General features: G+C 43.9%; 1 protein-coding gene across 8 annotated transcripts in view; it reads left to right on the top strand.

The window, feature by feature from the left end:
• Positions 1-20,740, top strand: part of LOC118119512 (collagen alpha-1(XIX) chain) — a 103,295-nt gene that overhangs the window by 36,237 nt on the left and 46,318 nt on the right. For all 8 annotated transcript variants that reach the window (XR_004698097.2, XR_004698098.2, XR_004698099.2 and 5 more), the window contains 2 exons: positions 15,930-15,974; positions 17,567-17,602. Coding sequence is in view for 5 of the 8 variants with exons in the window: in XM_035173589.2 (XP_035029480.2) it covers positions 15,930-15,974; positions 17,567-17,602 (81 nt within the window). In the remaining 3 variants the exon portion in view is untranslated. The remainder of the gene's footprint in view (positions 1-15,929; positions 15,975-17,566; positions 17,603-20,740) is intronic.

The following is a 20,740-nucleotide window of genomic DNA, read 5'->3' as shown; positions in this document are numbered from 1 at the left end:
TTCAAAGGGTTTGTAGCATGAAACAGTCTCTAACAGTCTTTCTGGGAAAGTGTGAAAATACACCTTAATACTGTAGCTAAGAGGTCGAACACGTTAGATTCACGTACGTTGATGTGACATCAGTAATGTAGATGTTAAACCTTTCAGCACTGGGGTGGACTGAGGATTGAAGGCATGTTATTGTTCCTTGACATCACAGCTGAGAGGCACTTTTCAGTGACAGGTGGAGAGAGTGTCTGTGTCCGACTCAATTGACTTGGGGTGAAACAGGCATTTTTTCTTTTTTTTATGTCTGAGCCCAACCTGAGCCCCATGCTGTTAATGTAAGCTGTGCTTTGTTCCTGTTACACAGGTGCATGGTTATTGCTTGTTTTCCCCTATTACAGACACCTGCAGTGTAAAATATCTGCTAACTTGACCGACCCGACCTGAATGTGAATATTATGTAAACATTTTTGTCCGAACCAGGCACCATTCAGGTATCCTCTGCTGTGATCAAAAATAATAAATACTAAATAATATTTAAGTCCTCTTCAGATCACTCCCAATTCCCGTTTGTTTTCTAGAGAATGCTCATAAAATGGAAAAAAACATGTGGCTCCACTGCAGCAAACTATAAAATATATAGCAGCTCGAGCTGTGGAGAAACCATAAGTAGGTCAGGCAAATGCTCTTTTTCAGATTAAGCGAAGAGCCGAGATGATGCACAATACTCGAGACATCTGGACACAAGTATCTCAAGGATTCCACCCTTCTGTGCGCGAGAATTCGTTCAAACTCAAAACTTGTTCCAATAGCATTAACAATGCATGACCCATCATCGCTCGTGTTACTTCTCAATGGATCATTTCCCCACACAAAGTAGCAGAATCTATTGTCAGGGAAAGTATTCACAGTCAACAAAAGTGAGCTCAGGGGTTGCTGCAGATGTTTTTTTTTTCCCGATGCTTTTGTCTCTGTGCCTCATTAGCCGGGGGTGTTATTTTATATCTAACCTGACTCGAGGAGGGGCCGAGCGTCGAAGGGACCGAAGTGTCAGAGGCATCAATTATGGCGTGCACTTTTCTGCCGGAAAAAACAGTTTTATGATGAATCTTTCAATCGTAATTGGTTCTGAGGAAATGGAAAGTCACGCCGTGTTTGATGTTGTGGCTTCTTGGTTTCCCTATACATAGTACTTTTTTTCCCGCCGGTTATTTCTTTGAAGATTTTGTAGGTAAAACAACTATAGGGTTTTTAGACTGGCCCCTTCAGACTCTCTGCTGTCGATCCTGAAGACACAGCTCTTGGTCTATTAATACCCTGTCTTTGATGGCCGGCTGACTTCATGGTGACTGTTAATGTGCTAAGGTTTCTGCTTATTCTTAGCTCCGGGTTGTCACATGTGGCCTCAGAGTTGTTGACCAACCTGTGTTTCTACGGTTGGACGTTCCTATTTTAGGAAGGTGGACACATATCATTATCAGGGGCTAGCTCGTGGCCAGCCGATACAGCAAGAGACTCTCACCCAATTAGCAACTCTTGTCCACGCTGGCAACTCACCGGTTCCACACGGGAGCCGGAGCTGCGTGAGCGGGTGACGCAGAGTCTCCTGACGGACGCTGACCACTCCACGTATTTCACAGAACAGCCAGGAGTGGAAAGCTTTCACAAGGCCTCAGATTCAAGCCGGACCATCTCTCACACTGTCCACTTCAATTTATTGTTGAGGGGAATTCGACCACTCTAAGCCATTTAGATTTGCTTCAAGGAGACGTGGAGGACGTTGTAGCGAGGAGAAGAGGAATGATGCCATTTGCACTAATCCTCCTCCACAGCTTAAAGCAACATATGCAAGGGAGGATATCAAGGGCAGTCACACAACCCCTTCTGTGACCCCCATGTCTAACATTCACCGAGTCTTGATTTTATCTTATTACCTTGATGGATGCCTGGTTCAGTTAGTGGGGGACAGTCCAGCCGTGTCTCAGAATTTATGGGAATGTATTGCCCCCACATTACACATTGCCATTAATAGTGATGTGAATGGCTTGGTTTTATCCATTATGGATGGCATTGACACAGAATGGCAGGCAAAGAGTAGAACTTTGGGATTCAGCGGGAACATTACGGGCGGATCAAAAAGGAAGATGGGGAGCGCCAGTAAAAAAGAATATGGCCCCCTCGCTGATGGCGCCGCGCTAAAAAATTCATCAGGTGCTGTAATGATGTGCTGAGCTCCGTGTTGTCACTGTAGGCTGGCCCTGTCCTACACCGGGCTGAGGAGGTGAAAGACAGGCACGATGAAGTGGACAACCTTGGAATTTCTTGGTTTTTTTCCGTGTAGTCATTTGCAAGACGAGCGCTGTCGTGCTCTGCCTGATGCCCATCAACAAATATAAGGGGCCGCAGGATAAAAGTCTTTACATGCAAACAACTGATGTGAGATTTGGTGGAAGAAAGCATTACAAAAATACCAAATGACACAATTTTGCACGCTCAAAATAGGACAGAGAACCTACGCCTGGTCATTGCACTCTGCTTCCTTAAGACCAACATACGCAGGCTCGGTTGATTCATGTCCTGCCAAGTCCACCCGGCATACTCTGCTTCGGGAGCTGGCACAGGATCGAGAGTGGGTTTGATGCAGACATGGGTTCATCCCTTTGCAAGGCAGTATAGGTTCCGATGGATTAATAAATAATCAATGTAAGAAATCCCACATTACAAGGGGGGGGTCACGCAGTTTTAATCCATGCCTAATGCAACATTAAGCCTTATTAGCTGGAATAAATGTACCTGTATAGAAAAATAAGACCTCGCTAGATATGAGTCACCGACAAATGCCACGTTGAATCTCTTGGTTTGCCATAGAAGCCCCTTGATGTCACACATAATGGAGAGGCATGTGTTCTAATGACATTTCTGGGGATTGTTGCATAAGCATTTTCTCTGCACATAGATTTCCTGAATTGATAAGCGATGCGCTTTTTTCTTTGATGCATTTCGCAGAGTGCAAATAACGTGAATGCAGAACATTTGAAATCACCTTTAATCAGCTGAGGGCCTCTGTGTCAAGGATTTCTCGTCTCCTGCTTGGGATAAAGCGCACGTGTCTGACAGATGTGCGGCATAGTGTTTGTTCTTATTAGACATAGCCGTGCTAGTGCAGAGATGATGAAACCCCGGCAAGCCCTGGAGGAAGCAGAACACTGCAACTGCTCTGTACCAACGTGTTCTCTTCAAATGAATTATGCAGCGAAGATCCTCTTACTGATTTATTAATTTATTTATATCTAGTTAGTCTCTTAAGTTACGTTGATGAGAGTGAACAAGTTGGCACAGTTAGCAAATCAAATGGATTGGTAATAAACATGCAGGTGTTTTTTTCTTCCTGAGCACGAGACAAGGAGATTTCTTTCATCTTTGAGGCTCAGAACTTACCATCGTGAGAGCTGACGTTCTCAACCGTCTTTCGATTGTCTCTCTTATCTGTCCCGCGCTGCTGTTTCTTATATTAAAGTACAGCTGCATACCTCGGCTGGGGCCGGGGGTGGATGACGGTGCGCCACGTGAGGGGCCTGCGTCATATGTCAAGGAGATGAGAGAGAAAAGAAAGTCAAATTAGTCCCCAAAAAACAAAGCCCTGAGATGGCTGCTGTAGCTGGGCGACATGAGATGACCTCGTGGAGGGAGAAGTCATTAAAAGAGAGACTTCTAATCTCCGAGGAATCATTTTCTCATTAAACACTATGATGTGCCATATCAATACTACAAATAAAGGAATCCACACAGACTAATGACGGTTATTGAAGAAACATTACAAAGTGGAGCTGGAAGATACGCCGGGACTTTGATTTTGCTAACAGGTCATTCATCCCGCGTTGAATCAGTTCCCCCCTCTCAGCCTTTGTGCGGTCGACTCACCATGGCTGCTAATTGCGGTGTCTGACACACCATTCATTATTTATTTCATCTTTTCATCCATTGTTCACTTTTGAATTTGTTATTAGGACGTAAAGATATTTCATGTTTTTTTTCACAGGGATATGACGATAGTTGTTATGTAACAGATGGAGTACGCATTCAGTTCCTCTTACATTTGCTTTCATGTCTTTGCGGCATGGAGCCTCATGTTATATTAGTTTGCTTCGTTGTTGGTTGTTGGGTAAAAGCCAGTTCGTCACCAGAGACACTCTCCTCCAGTTCTATAGGAGAGACATCTATTTGTAAAAAGAGTCTCTGTCTTAGAACCTCTTCTGTTGTTAGATCATGTTCGTCAGCTGTCATCACTCCACGCCATGTGATAGCACGGTCCCAGATCAATGCATGTCAGTAATTGTAGCACAGACACACTTTAAGTTCTTCACGTGTGTCAAAAGTGAAAAAACTTTTTGAAACAACGAAACCAACATCAGCAACAGCTGCCCCGGACACTTTAAAGCGGAATGGAAATAATCTGTCAAAACAGCGGAGAGGATCATCTGTCTTTTTTTTCCGCTTGGCAACTGGACGGGCCCACGTTTCCAAAGGAGAGGGAGGTATTCTCTGTCTTTTGGGAGCAATAGTGGTGTTTACATTTTCCATTCATGCCCCGTGCTGAAAGACTGAGACAGCTGTCTGTACGTCCTGACCGAAGGCACAGGCATTTTCCTTTTCCATATCGTCCTCCTTTACCCTTGCTCTGACACATGTCTCAGTGGTTGTCTGTCCTCCGGGTGCTAAACTACCGGTCAACTGTTCTCTCTCAGACAAGTGAACAACTATGTAATCTCACCCCAGTCATTTTCTCTTCCGCCAACCTCTCGGTGCAATATACATTTCTGTGTGCTTGGCTTCATCCCGTTTAAATGACTAAACGTGTGTGGCCATTTAGCCGTTTGACTGGGCACCACTATCCAACTGGAACTGGGTGGCTTTAGACAGGTGCACTGAGGACACAACATTAGTGTCAGATTAGATACATTAGCATTCATCTACTCTAAAACTAAATCTACGTAATCTCCATTGCACAGTTAATGGCTTTTGTCATTTAACCTAATTTAGCTTGAAAGCGTATGCTGTTCTCTGGAAACCAAATGCATGCTGGAGCTGGAATTCAGATGCCTCTCCTCCACGGGGCCAAGCAAATGTTGTTTTGAGATAAATGAGCTACCACAGTATATATATAATATTCATATTATATCAGATGGACTTGGCTCGGGTTCATTTTGATCCGTCTGTGTGTCTGCAGAGACACAAAACAGCCAGTGACAGTGATAGGGGAGGAGTGATGGTTCCGTTTGCAGGGACCGGAGCTTTTGGCAGCGGATTCCTGCTCCATAGGTGGAGGCAGACATGTACGGCAATACAACTGTAACAGGCGGTTGACCTCTAGCAGAGCACCTGCTGGGCGAGATTATTAAGTAACGAGTCCCCGGTGAGAATAGCAGCCTTCCTGCCAGAAGTTCTCCATGGGAGGCTGCCGCTGATTTGGGTGATACAGTAAATGCATGAAAACACTGCAGCTTTTTGATTGGAGCGATGCTTTTTATCGTTTATTATAAGTACACAGTACACAGATTCTAACAGTAGATATTTGGGCTTGTAAATAAAAAAAACATGAATGATGGCTGATTTCTATTTCATGTCCACATCATCCTGGAACTCATAATTAATGTTATCCGGTCAAAACTTTGACAACTTAAAGATACATATTTCTAAAATGACTAGACCTATGTTATACATTTTGTTGACTTGTGTACTTATCCAAAATGTTCCTTACAATGTAAAAACCAGAGAAATCCACAATTTCTGTCAAAATAAGGGGACGTTTCATTTTGGTGGCCTTTAAATTCAGAACTGCTATAATTTCCAGGGCAATGACGTATGATGATGGAAAAACACAGTCAGTTATATTTTTCTTTCCTCTGTATGTAATGGATCACGACGATTCTTCGCCATTTGCTGCATTACGTGAATAAAGCAATATTATTTGCTCAATATTTGTTGAAGATTTGGGCCTGAGTCATGTCAGGTACATTTTCATCTGCAATGGTGGCGATTACAACAAGTCCCATTGTCCCACGCGGCTTCAGAACATCACCAAACTAGGTCTTTTGTTCTTCTTTTGATTGAGAGACCTCTAGTGGCAGAAGTGACATATTTTTGAATGAATATCCTCATTAATGATGAAGATAAACAGGTCAAATTATCATAAATGTATTATAATGAAAAAACTGTATTCTGGCATCTCTTGAGTCACTTTATTGTGTATATGTCTTTGTCACATTAAGAGCAACACAATATAACATACTACACACACAGAGAGCACTTATTAAACAACTGAAATGATATATCGAACCGTTGAGACACAGTTGGTGATCATTGTTGGTCCGTGTTATTAAAAGGAGTATTTAAATACAGTAGCGTAATGTACATATTTCAGTTCTGGCCTGCTCGCTCACTGAAGCTCAATGGCAAAGTAACACCGAGGGAAGAATTTATAGGTCAGCAGGGCTCACAGCTGAGATTTTATGGCAAGATTTACGCCCTGCGTGGCTTTACAAGTGGGGGGGGGATTCGTTAACCCTTTGTTTCGCAGGACGCGATAGGTTATTCTCAGCTCTCTGCCCAAGTTCATATTGAGAAAATCCGGAGGGCCGCGCTTTTGACACCTGTATTACACCAGGAGGCAACACGTTTGCCCAGTGCACCAGGCAATTAATCTTGTCAATGTCAAGTGCATTGGGAGGGAGGATGAAACAAAGATTTGACCTGATTGGCGACGAGAAGGTCTCACATTTGGGCCCAGTTGGGGAAGAGGAGGGTTACAGGGGGAAGTGTTTGGCACACGCAAGGACAGTTGCACAGAGCTTTGATTTATTTGTCGGACTCCCGTCTTTCCCAGAGCGCCCCCGGTATGGTGACATCAACGGGTGTCCAGAATAAACACACATTAATTGGCCAATTAATTACAGGGACGAATACAGGGGGCAAGACTTTGAGACGGCCGCCACTTTGATTGCCCGTTGCTTGTTTCGAGTCGTTGCGTGCGTGCTGTATGTTTGTGTGCGGACGCGCGCATATGTATACAAGTGGAAAGCTTATGTTCAACAAGGGGTAATGTAGGTCAACACATCCTGTGAGCATTTGATATGCTTGCTGCAGTCGGCCAGAGCGTGGCCCTCGTTCACACATTTACGACTTAACTTTCTCGGGGAAGACAGAGCTGTGTGGCGCAGCGGGGACACTACAGGAGAAATGCGCGTCCCCGCCGCCCCAGTGTCCAAATACATCAGGGCCCGGCAACCCGACGGCCTGTGTCTAATACCTCGCCAGCATTTTCCTGTGTTGTTTCAATGTCTGCCGGGGTCATGCCAACACTAATGGAGTGTCATGTGTCAGATGGGGTCAGCTGAACTGAATTCACTCAACTCTCTGAGGTATGTCACTGGACAGGAGGTGACTGGCCCCTGTGACTGCCCCAGGAGTCATAGTCCACGCCACGGCTTTAGTCATTCAAACAATGAGAGTTCTTTGGCTCCACGGAGTCTGGTAATGTCCAAAGACACTCTCCGGGCATTTTAGGTTACTCTAAAGAGGAGGCCAAGTTTGAGAGACGCTGCCTTTAAAAGGCCATTTCGGATCCAGGATGCTCGGATTGAAACTGTGACTCCATGTCTGCCGTTTCCTCGGCCAAGGTGAAGAGAGGAGGACATGGAGAGCTCAGGCTGCGGGAGGAGAGAGACTTGTTGGGGGGGGGGGATGTAGCCCTGAACACTGCAGAACACAGAGGCGTGGTAGTGGGAGGAAGCATCCCTTGCATCCCTTACAGCACACAGTTACAGGCTGCCATCCATATTCTGATTCTCCACACTCATCCTGCCTGCAACCAATTTAGATACATTCATCTGTGTCCACTTTAATGGCATGCCAGGGAGCAGCGCATTCACACTAGCCTGATATTATACAGATGGTAGTGTGTGGGACCTCGGTGTAATCTGTAATGCGTGGTGAATGATATGAAGCATAAGACTCGCCCAGGGCTCTGCAGTACCCGGAGTGAGCGCCCTGTGGTTCTTTGCTCAGTGTATTCTCTTTGACCTCAAATATTTGGTTTGTAAAATGAACCAGGCTTTATTCAAAGTGGATTTCCAGCCTCCCCTATTCACTTGTGGGATAATGCATTAATGAAACACTCAGTATCTGTAAACATAGGATGGGAGCAATCTGCCGCGGGTGAATAATACGGCCAAAAAGTCCAGATGAGACTGTGAAATTCCTAAGAGCCAAGACTAATAACAGCATCCATTAGGAGATGAGAACATTCAAGAGGCAATGTTAGGGAGGAGCCAACGCGATAGACTCCCAGCTTGCGTGGACACACTGCACAGACATTCAGCTGATCGGTGGGAATAAAGCTCATAGTTTAATACAGATTTATCATCCTCACCGCATAAAAATGCAAATCCCGATAATATTGTCAGCCCTCTTCCCTCTCCTTAGGAGTTGTTAAAGTCAATGAGCTCTTAAAACTCGTCGCTGAAGATGTGGTGGAGACGAGGTTGTTGTAAAGAGATGTTCGGAGCTCCCCTCGGGACCGCCTTGGCTTAGTTTCCACAGACATCCACTGTCTGTATTTCCTGTGTTTGCCTTTGGCTCTAGTGTTTGCATACCGTGCAGGAGTGAGGAGCTGGGTGTTTGCTGAAATATTTCTAGAATGCTTATTCTACCCGATGATCTGCTGCGCTCTGCGACTGGGTACCCTTGTTATGCCACCTGTGTCCCTTTTCCATTGTGTGACAGTTGAAAAGAGGCATAATGCGGTATGAAAATTATTGTCAATCTCCCTCTCGCTCTTCTGCAGCTTCCCCTCTCGTCTGTTTCCTCCTCTCATCGTTCTAAGCCCTCTACAGAAACATTTCCTTTACGGTATTCTATGCCTAATTGCCAGACTGCTTAATTAGGGATGTTACCCAACACACATCATATATTCATGCATTGAGGACATCCATCCGCGCTCACAGAAAGCTGAGACTCTCCTCCTTGGCTCTGTCTCCCTGCCATGTACAAAATTTGTCATGAAGCTAGTTTGCCATCTAGTGGCACATGTGCAAATTGCCATTCACGTACATGGGGTCCATGATTGAGCCTCTGTGAGGAAAGCCTTCATGGAAAGATTTAGCCAAGAGACTATAGGTGCAATCTTGGCCAGCTGAGCTGTGTCTTAAGTCGGCTGCAGTGTCAGCCATCTCTTTATACGTCCCTGAATATTTAGATGGCTGCGAGTTAAAGGGAGCATTGTGTGCCAGTCAGAATGGTGAAAAATGCTAAGCTGCATTTGAGCCCCTGCCAGGCAGCTGTCGGCTTTGCCGTTCTCTTCCTGCCCCGGCCGCTCCTCTTAACCCTCAGTAAACAACTGGAACAAATCCTATTTTATTGAGGCTTTCACCAAGTGCAAGGGATCTCTGCAAGCTCCAGTGCCCAGGCATTTTCTGAGCGGGTGCATGTGTCCTAAGATGGCATCCAGCAAGGGGCAGTCAGAAGCCGGGGAATCGGTCCCTAATTGGATCCTTAATCAGAAGCAGGTGATGCTGTGGTCTCTGCTCTGTGTTTTCGTGACATTTCAAACAAGCAGGAAGATTGATGTTCACCATAAACCAGAGAATCCACTGGATATTTGTCCCTTTCACCAGCTGATTCTTGAAATGTGTAAGCTTGCACCCAGAAGCAGTTTGGCTAAGGCTGTGTATGTGAGTACTACAAACTGAGGAAGTGTGATGCTTTGTTTCTCATAACATACAGAATCAGTGCAAACAAGCATCCTGTAGAATTGGCATCAACATATTCATGTATTTAACTGTATTTGGAAAAAAGACATCTTCCCCCTTCCAGAGGATTTGTCATTGCAGTGTTTCTAATGTCATTTATTCCCAGCCTATTAGTTAATAATTAGTCACATTGCTGAGCTAAACACAGTTTAACACTCCAGAGGGTGCTGCCAACGCTTTAGTTTTTTTCAGAGATCCTCTGTTAATACTCGATTCAGTGTTTTTTTTGCTCTTGCTGAATCTTATGGTTCAATGGTACAATTTTTTAAATGAGAATTCAGAAAAATACAGTACTTGCAAGGGGAGAGGATGACATTTCAGATTTAATTACAGAATAAATTAGCTTTCCGTTGGCAGTTTGAGTAATTGTCTGCAACTTGTCTGTATCTGGATGCAGTTAAGTGTTCCTGAGGGACTGGGGAGGATAAAATGCATCCGGTTGTGTGTGTCGGTCCCTTTTTCCCCCCATCTTTCACAGGCCAGGAGCAGATAAGCATTTTCACTGGGGAGTTGATATGGCGACAGCTCTTGTTTCTGTTTGTGCACGAAGCATGTGCCCGCTCGTCCATGTGCTGTTTGGAGTCAGCGTCCCTCTCTTCGTTCCACGCTTCGTCAAACGACATGAGGATATGATGTGGGGCTTTATCATCTTCACTGTTTTGTACACACATGTGTTTGCCATGTAAATACAGCTGCTGCTCACGAGCCACATTCGTCAGTTCCAGTTAAGCCCCGGCGCAGCAGCGAGACAATAGGCTCAGGTGGCCTGAGTACATGTCCCCAGAGGCAGACGGGACTCAGCTCATGCAGAAAGAGTGGGAGTGGCATGTGAGTTTTTCAGTCAAGAAAAGGTCATCTCTCCCGTGAGCTACATAACATTGTCGAAGACCGACTTGGCTCGCTAATGTCAGATAGTTTCCCCTTCAGGATGTGAAACTTCAGTGTCACACACAGAGTCAGGCAGATGAAACGGAAAGCGGTGTAAAGGTTGCTGGTTAAAAGCTGGTCAGACATGTACAGTCGTGTGTGTATGTAAGTGTAAAGTTTGTAACTAAATGGGAGAAGCAGGTCAAGGCCAAAACCCACAGTGGCCCTGAAGTGCAAATCACAACAGCAAATCACAACAGAAATTTCACAATGGGGGAAAAAAAGAATCACACACCAACAAATCACAAAAGCGAACGGCAAATTGAAAAAAACACAACGTGATAACATCCTGACGAAGAAATGCTGACAAAATGCATTTTGTGTTTTGCCGTTTTAGTATTTTCCGTAATATTTTGGTAATTGACTTGTCTTAGTATTTGATGTTGTGTTTTGTGACGACGTGTTTTCTGTTTGTGTTTTGTTAGTTGATGTGTCTTCTTATTAGACATTGGGATTTCGCCTTTGCCCTCGGGTGTGTGTATTTGCCTTTTGGGTTTCTAACATATTATGTAACAGTGTCTTTTGTGATTTCTCATTGTTTTCTTGTCACGATTTGCACTTCAGGAACACCATAAAAACCTCCTAATGGTCACAAAGGGGCTCCTGCAAGAGCACAAGTGATATCAAAGTAAACTCAGGATGGATTTATAATGTCGTAGAGAATGAATCTATCTAGAAAAAGAGATGATCACTTTTGAGAGCTCCGGTGGCCTTTACTTTTCACAGGCAAACTGGCAAAAATCAAAGATGAGATATTACAATTGAAATGTAAAATGTTAAAATGAGTTGAGATTGATTTACTCCCTGGTTGCGCTCCCTGCATATAAAAGGGGAAAATGTTGCCCATCATTTTTGTCCTCACTGTGTTGTGTGTCAGGTTGGAGCTGCCTGCCGCGATGTTCATTTCAAAGCTCCTGCATATTATCTACTGACCCCTCTCGACAGGGGCATCCGTCAGGTGGATTACACGGCTTTCTGATGGTATATCTGCTTTACCGCTAAAAATACAAAACCCTCTCCCTTCCGTTTTGCGCCACCGTGTTATCCCAGTTGGGGCATATAGTCAGACATAGAATGTCTCGGAGAACATGTTGACATTAGGGATAAGGATTATGGAGTCATCATATACGAGTGCTTCTGCTGTGTGTCCCTGTCGCTGTTGACTCTGCTCTCAGATTGGGGCTTGTGCTGCAGGACTGAGCCGGAGCCTCATGTCGGTGCTTTCCTTTTTTACTCTTTACAACTCGTGTGAGGAGTTGAAGCCAATCGAGTTGGGCCTGGATCCGAGCGGATTAAGTCAGGGGTTCAGAATACGCTGTCAGTCTAACCGAGGCCTCCTTCTTTACCCAGCTCAGAAGTCTCCCCTCTCGAGCTTTACTAGCACGATTATTGAATTAGTAGTTAATGTGGAGTTTCACACTTGTGTTATATGGTTTGCAGGTTTTAAAAGGGAGGAACAGATAAATATGATCTGTGTGAGTGTTGAGTCGCACCGGCGCATCTTTCATATACTCAAGAGGTTAATTCATCTTTCACTCCCACTTCCTCTTCTTTCCTCCCCTCCTCAATCCATTCATCTGCCTCCTTCCCTTCCTCCCATCCCTCATTTCCTTCCTTTACTTTCTTCCCTCGCTCCCTCCCTCTAATCTGCTGCAATGACCTGAAGGAGGGCTTCACACTGCAGCGCTCAAATAATAATCAAGGATGTTGTCAAATTTATAGGACACTGAGCGTTGCATAGCAACAAGAGATTGCCAGGGTGATCCAACAAGCGCTGGAAGTTGGGTGAGGGAGAAATGGGGCGAGTGACAGGAGACAGGAGAAGGAAGGAGAGATGACAAGAAAAACAGGAGAAGGAAGGAGAGAGGGATGTGAGTAATAGAATTATGATATTGTACACAAAAGGGAGAGATGAACGAGAGGCGGAGGGGCAGAAAGGGAAATGAGGAAGTTAAGGTTGGCTTAGCTGAAAGAAAAGATTTACTGGCACTGCTGTCTGCTCATATTTTACTGTGGCATTTTGGCATACATAGGTGGTGTTAAGTTTGAGAGTGGCTTGAATATTTCAGAGCAAAATAGCCATTTAACTAATGGCCCAAGTCCAACTACAGGCTGCACTCGCTCACACTCTCAGTAAATTCATCGAGCAAAACAACTTCTCACTTCCTGAAGATGAAATTGTCAGGTTGAGTTTCCTGTTCCCCCCTGTTGCTTTGAGCTTTTCTACCTTCCTTCTGGCATCAATCTTAATGTTCTGAATATGAACATATGTTTTTGCCCGGATAAATCTACAATGAAGACCAAAAAGAGATACTTACAAAGTTAAAACTTGCCACTAATAACAATATGCCTGGAAAAATTCTTGTTTTGCCCATAAGCGTTTATTGTTTTCTGCTATGACAACGAACCAATACACTGCATTTAAAGCAAACAAAGAAAAAAAGCTCTAACGTGACAGAACATAATTATGAAATGACCTCAGTCGAAAAATGTCCCTTCAGTTCTTTTATAAAAATGTAGGAGGTCCAGACATGACATTTAGAAGTGATGAAATCACTGAAATGGCATTAACACAGAATTCAACTTAAAACCCTGAGTTCATTCTTCAAACTTCACAAAATAGTTCGAAATGTTAAACTTCAGAAGTTGAGCATCTGTTGCTTTAGCACTCGGCTGCTCGTGGGCTCCACGGCGTTTGCTGGCATCTTGATTATCTCGGAAGTCCAGAGCCGCCGCGTCCCTTCAAGGCGACTTATCTCTGACAGGTGTTTCAGTTTGGAGAGTCAACTTACTGCAAACGGTGATGACAGGCTGCGCTGTGGACTAATTATTTCTTGTCACTGTGTGCAGATTTGTTGATGGCACGCTAACCAGAGGGGCCACAGGACAGAAAAGTATCAGTCTAAACCCCAAGGTCACAAACTGTGGTCCTTTTTCATGTATTGCTTTTTGCACTAAAACGATTGAGCTCCTGAAGATGTGAATATAATATTAGAACCACCTCTTGGTGTAATGCAATTCAATGCACCACAAGCTATAGTTGATTAACACCTTAGAAGCCCTTATAAAAAGGTAGAAATGATCATAGAATTCATAGCAGGGTCATTATGGTACAATGCACTGGTTTTCTGTAGGTGTACCTAATAAACTGGAAAGTCAGTACAAATGCGGTGTGACTTTTCAAATGTGGAATTAAAGTCAGAAGCAAAATCATAAATTAAAAACCATTTTATGAACCATTCAAACTTTTGTGTAGTTGTGCAAATAGGGTGCAGGCCTATAGGTTTAATAATATGGACTTTAGACCCACATCATTGTTTGGTTGAGAATTGAGATTTAGAGTGTGACATTAGTCTGCACTTTGGAGATACAAAGAGATATAATGGCAAATGTGGAGAAATGATTTTTTTTTTAAAACTGCATAATTCATGGCCTGTTTGGAATAATGGCGTATGAAATATTCATAAGCCAAATTACTTATCTATGTAATCTGCTTTTGTTGTGGAGTTCAGGGGGAGAAAGGAACGGCAGCAGGGGCTAAGGCTAGAACAAACACTCTGATCTTTTCGCAAACATGGCAATGATTCGCTTTCAGTCTATTCATTATCAGTGAAAAGAAAAAAACTATCACACCATCAACCCCCGCGAATCGCCGTCTTTGTTTGTTCGAAATGGACCTTTTACACAAACGCAATGTGTTTTGAATCTACATATGGCCCCCTGGCGCATGAGTGCTTATTGAATACCTTGGGCGCCACTCTGAATGCTCATTTCAATCAACCTCTGTTAGATTTCAAAGAGGCCATTGCAATGGAGCATAATGTCGGTCATTTGAAGGGAAAATATTTTCAGGTTGAAAGGTGCCGCTCCTGCACGTCGGCGCAATTTAACCGTCTCCCAGCTCTCCTCCGCATGGCGCTCGTTCATGCTCCCGCTGAAGCACGTGTAGCAACTCAGAGCAACATTAACACAGATGATCAAAAGATGCCGGCCAAGGCTGTGCTGCTACATCAAACAGCCTGAACACAGGAAGGCGCACAATTCCCAAGGGAAGGCAGAAACTGGTTCCATTGTGCAATTATTAGGGTTAATATGTACTATACCTGGCTTCTCCGGTTGTTGTTTTTTTATAATCCTGTAATCTGTGGACTACAAACAGAGAAACGAGCGTGGCGCAGAAACTTGAGCGCACGTGCAAACAGATGATTAAAAGCGGTGGTTCCTCAGCTCCGTTGCTTCCTTTGTCTTTGTTGCAGGCAGACGTACTGTACACGTCGAATTCGACCCAGTTAATCAAAATCTGCGTACACGGAGTGTCGGTGGGAAGAGGGCACTGCTCGGTTGATTTGTTCAGCAGCCAGGGATCCTTCCATCTTCACAAATCTACGCAGCCACTAACTCAGCGGAGTATGGACGTGTTTTTTTCCTACTGACACATACAGTAGGAGAGAAATACACTCTCTTTCCATTCAGCAAGTGTGCCAGATGATGAAACTCCCATTGGAAGGCGGTAATCATATAAAGCCTTAATGCTATCTGCGTTGTCTCACACTGCTGTCGATTACGCTGCTGTACAGTGAATTGATATTAGCCAGAGTATTATCATCCCCTAATTGAGTTGATTCTAACATCCGTCCTGCATGTGTGAGAGCCCGCTAATTCCAGACACTTCTCATAACGCAGAGCCAGTGGTGCCCTGCCAGTTTAGAGGATGGCTGCAGGGCTTTATCCCCTTCTCTCACGCGAACTTAAACCCTCTCGGTGTAAATTATACCAACTATGGTTTGACTCAGATAGCATTACAATGTCAGCTTCTCAAGACTTCCAAGCACGAAGGCATTTTTTTGTAATTCACAAAAAAGGGAAAGACTCAAAGCAAAATGGTTGCTTTTCGCTCTGACCTCCTTTTTCCAGTGCCGGACAGCGCCGCCCGGCTCGGCCTGTTTGCTCCTGCACGTTCTCTTCGGGGGTTGATTGATGCACCGAGGGACTCGCGCAGCTGGAGAGGAGGCAGTAAACCAGAGGAAGGAACAAAGAGTAGTGGGCCACACGGGGTGCAGCAATTAAGCTGTTTTCTTGTCGTTAATTAAAAGCAAATTAGAGAGTTGCTGTCTAGTCTTAATTGCCGGCAGTGTGTATGCCCAGCAACACCTGTTGTTGCATCTTCACTCACTGAGCTCACACCCCTTTTTCTATTTGTACTTTCAATAGGGACGGAGAGGAAAGTCTGGGGAGCCTGGATCCAAAGGCCTGACTGTAAGTGATACACAGACTGCACACATGTACTTAACTGTACACATATTTTGCTTTACTCTTTAAAATTTAGTAAAGGTATGAAGTCCTTCATTTATTTTATATGTAGCTCGTTAAACGCATTTAATACAAGCTCTTAGTTATGGGTTTAAAGGAAACAGAGACACGTTATGCTCAGGTTGATGGCTTTCATTCTGGTTGCTACTTGAAAAGGTTTACATGCTCTAATAATCAGAAAACACATCACTGTCCTCACACTGTCCATCGCTGCAGCTCCTCTTTTCAAAAACACTTAGTTTTTCATCCTGTCTCTCTAAGGGCCTCCCCCTCTGCTCTGATTGGCCAGCTGCCCTCCACTTTGTTAGGGGCCAGACTTGTCACTAGGCTCGTGTGCACAATGCATATGTGCACACGCATAATATAAAAAGTAATAATTATAATATCATAAAAGTTTGTGCATTAATTTCATGCTTAGGTTGTTTTGATCCGTCTACAATCTTCTCCTGTTCTCCCACACGGCTGCAAGCAGGTTACATTATTAGCACGAAACCATAAGGGTTATATTACAGCAGCACACGAGACAGCGTGTATTGATGAGGAGGACACGTCTGCCTATAAGGCCTATTGACTCTTTGAGTTATGCTTGTTTCCTTGGGCGTTCAGACCGATCCCAGACACCGTTTGTGTAGTGATCCACACACTGAAGTGCAGCAACACCACCATGCATTAAAGGAGACAGCTTGTCTCTTAACTGCTGGGATGTCAGCACAAACAAGGAGCGCTCTCGCATCATGTACAGATGCTCCGGGCATCCAATTATTTTCATGCACTATTGCCCCGTTGACACTCTTGATCATGACATAGGTTTTGTCTTATTTTTATTTCCGCCAGAAATCCAGGAAGGTTTCGCTTTTCGATTCTGTCACTTGTGCAGTTGCTCCAATTATCTTTAGTATTATTGAATTACCCACTGTTAAAACTCTCCCACACGTCTCGACACGCGCTCTCCTGCCTCCTTAATAACTCACAAAGTTGTGGTACACAAAGTCGTAGGGGAAACGAAAAAAAGACAGGATGGAAGAAAGTGTGACATTTCTAAATGGCAGTGTCCTGATGATAACCATAGCATGTGGCAGCTTCTGCTCCATCTCCTGGTATTGGCATTTATGAATCACCCGTTTTGCTGAGGTAGATCTTAGGGGCAGAATCATCCATTCAAAACACACACCAGGGCATCACTCTCTCTTGTCCGTTGGCAGCAGGGCAGAGCTCGCGGTTGAAGGGGGGTCAGCGGTTATCTTTCAGAGTCAAATTAGCATTGCACAACAGCAACGGGAGTCTGTGAAAGGCACACACGATTATCTACAGCCTGCTGCGGGGTCAGCCACGTCTTTTATGGGAGCTCACATTGGTGCAAGAGGCCTTGAATATAAAAAAGGAAATCATTTTGGAGTTACCCTGTCAGTTTAAATGAGGGTGATGACGATAATATAAAAACAAGTTTATACACTCTTCATATTACTATATTCGATTGTCTTTGTCACATGAACTCCTTTTTGTTCTCCGTGTGAAATGAATGTTCTTTGTAATTGCAGGGTCCCTCAGGAACGTCTGAAGGAGCAAGTATCAAGGTATCTATCAAAACATTATCCATCTCAAAACAAAACACCGACAGTTGGCATTTGAGGTAGACTTCAGCTGTCGCCCTGTTTGATAAACCGGCCCGTACGTTCACTTCCAGACAGGGTGGAGAGGTAAGATGTATCGTAGCAGTGCTCCGAGTAGAGGAGGAGTTTAACAAGGAGTGTTGCCTGTGTAAAGACGGAATTCATGTGAACTTGAGGAATCCGGCGTGGACAGTCAGACATATGAGTGACCAGACGCAGACCCTCTTTAGATCTTGACTGGCATTTTCTGTGTTTGTATTCAAGACCAGAACTCCCACACTGGAAATGGCACCTCTCATTCAATTGTAACGGTATCTACTGAGCAAGTTAAAGAGCTGATCCCAGCCCGCGCCTCCCGCGGCGCAGCACAGCGTGACCCTTTGCTCATTCTCCAAACAGACAGACGGACATTTCGTACCCTGCTTTGGCAAAAAAAAGCATCTGCAATCCTTTTCATGAAGCCCAGGGGAGCTGTAGCTCACCAAAGGGCACATGAGGTACGCTGTGATTTAAAAAAAATAAGCCTTTGAGACACGGACCTCTACTGGGCCTCCCACTGTGTCCTTAGCTACCTGCTTCCTTTGCACTAACACACCCCAGCCCCACCTCAGCACAGCACCCACCACCCACAAAGCCTCCAGCGGCCCACTAGAGATCGTGCTGAGAGTGAAGGCTATTGTGTAGTGGACAACCTCTCGACCGCAGCTGTTCATTTGATGTATAGGTGCGTAGGTTTGCTGGGATGTCGGCTTAGACCGCGGAGTTACTTCTGCTCTCTGCGCCCAGAGGAAGGAGACGTGTCAGTCGGCCAACCTTGAAAAAGAAAGTCGTCTGTATGAGGTCACACTTATTATACCTCAAAACAAATGGACAGTGGTTTTGTTTGGATGAAAAATTATCATGTATTATAACCATGTCTTAGAAAGTCAAGTTGGATATGAGTTTACCTTGATTAGGGTTCCATGGGTTTTCTCTGACTGGTTTCTAAGTTTTAACTTTAACATCACACTTGTATCAAATTTATTATAAAATTGAGTTATGAAATTAATTACTTTCACATGGCAGAAAGGGAAATAGCTGAGAGCAGTAACAAAAAGTTATTGTATTGTATAATACTTAGTGTTCATATTTGAAGTGTGCATGGCTCACTGTAGCATACAAACTGAATTTAGAATAATGAAAAGTAGAGTACAGCCTGTAACAAAGCTCCATAGATATATAAAGTCTCATATTTTACACTTTGCCAGTGTTTTATTTGAAATATTGATCACTAATAAGACATATTTGTGGTTCGAAAGTGTGTTAGACCACCTCAATATAGTTTTACATCTCCACTTTCATGGTTCTGTCTGGATCGTAGCAAGAACGGGGCATTTCATGTTTTACTCTGAGCCTCTCGTAACAGAATGAACCTTATGATTGTTTCATGGTAAAACTCTAGTAGGTAGGAATAATAATTCTAACAAAACATTTGTTTGATAAAGCAATTTTCTTAGAAATAAAATTCACAAGTGCCTCACACAAAAAAATTGGCCCATAAAGCCACGGGGTCGATAATAACAATGAAAAACAAATACAGCAATAAACACATAAATCACAGCAAAGATGTGAAAGAAAACCTCATAAAAACAGACTAAAAACATAAGTAACTAAAGACCCTAAAAGAAACTCTCCAAAGAACAAGGACAAGATGTCTTAGGTTGAGACAAAGGTCAATTTGAACAGATGGGTCTTCAGTTGCTTTTTAAAAGGTTATACAGAGGCTGGAGCAACTGCTTCAAAGGCATGATTACCTTTTTGTTTTCAGTCTAGTGCACAGGACAGCCTGTGGGCCATGGTCAGAAGACCTATCGCTGATATAGGAATGGAGAAGGTCACAGATGTTCTCAGATGTCTGACCACGAAAGGCTTTGCGAGAACAAGTACCTTAAGTGGATCCTAAACCTAATGGGAAGCAAGTTTAGTGAACGTAAAAAAATGTGTTTCCTCCTGCTAGATCTGGTGAAACAGTCTAGCAGCAGCTTTCTGAATGGCATATTAACAAATGTGCCAAGACAAGTGAAAAGAGAATGACAGTAGTCCAACTGGGAGGACGCAAAAGCTCTAATAATCCTCTCTAGCGCAAGTTGTGATACAACAGAAGTGCGCTTTGTGATATTTCTGTTTTACAAAAACATAGACAACAGTGATTTCATTGAGCCTAATCAAAGATAACACCCAGATTTCTTAAATTAGACTGTACAGCTGAGGAAAGGGACCCATTGCTATGGGCAGCCCTGGGAGCTATTCTATCTGGAGCAGTGATCATAACCTCCCTCTTATCTGTGCTAAGCTGGAAACAGTTTTTAGACAACCAATCCTTAACAGCAAGAGTAGTGCAAAACATAATGTGTCAGTGTTATCAGGCTTAACGGAGACATATAACTGAAAGTTTCCAGCAAAACAGGGATAGGCTATACATCTGAGTTTGTTCATAATGTGACCTAAGCAAATATGCTCGGACCCAAGATGGAACCCTGGGGTGCACCACAGGACAGAGCAGCAATATAATAAGACCAAAAAAAACAGTCCAGTTAAATCCCTGAGACACCCACGCACAAGCCTCGGAAACCACACTGAAATGTATCTACAATGTTGCGTGGTCAAGACGGTGGTAAACTGTTAAAACATTTTAAGAAACTGCCAAACTTTTCTGATGTGGGCCTATAGTTATTTGGAACAGACAGACTGAGGTTTACTTGTTTCAGTAGAGTTTGAACGACTGCGTATGTAAACTAAGACCTGCCAACAGCTGTGTATTATTGAGAGCGTGGACCAAAAGACTTGAGCACAGATAGAGGTAAAATACCAGCTGGTGTGGAGGAGGATCTCATACTGCCCAGCAGCTCAGTGAGGTCTTGCAGGGAAATGTGAAAGAATCCAAAGTTGATGGCTGGAATAAATGTGAGTAGAAGAGAGAGAAAGGCCTGCTCAGACATTTCGGATGTTATCCACAAAGAAAGAAGAAGTCCTCATTGGATCAGACAGGCACATCAGGAGATGCAGGATAGTTTTGACAGGACTTGCATCAATTGGTGGAAATAAGACTCAAACATGTAAGTA

This window comes from Hippoglossus stenolepis, chromosome 12 (genome assembly GCF_022539355.2).
Source record: "Hippoglossus stenolepis isolate QCI-W04-F060 chromosome 12, HSTE1.2, whole genome shotgun sequence".
Classification (NCBI taxonomy): Eukaryota; Metazoa; Chordata; class Actinopteri; order Pleuronectiformes; family Pleuronectidae; genus Hippoglossus; species Hippoglossus stenolepis.
The sequence above is the reverse complement of the archived record's forward strand: the minus strand, read 5'-3'. Positions and strand labels throughout refer to the sequence as shown.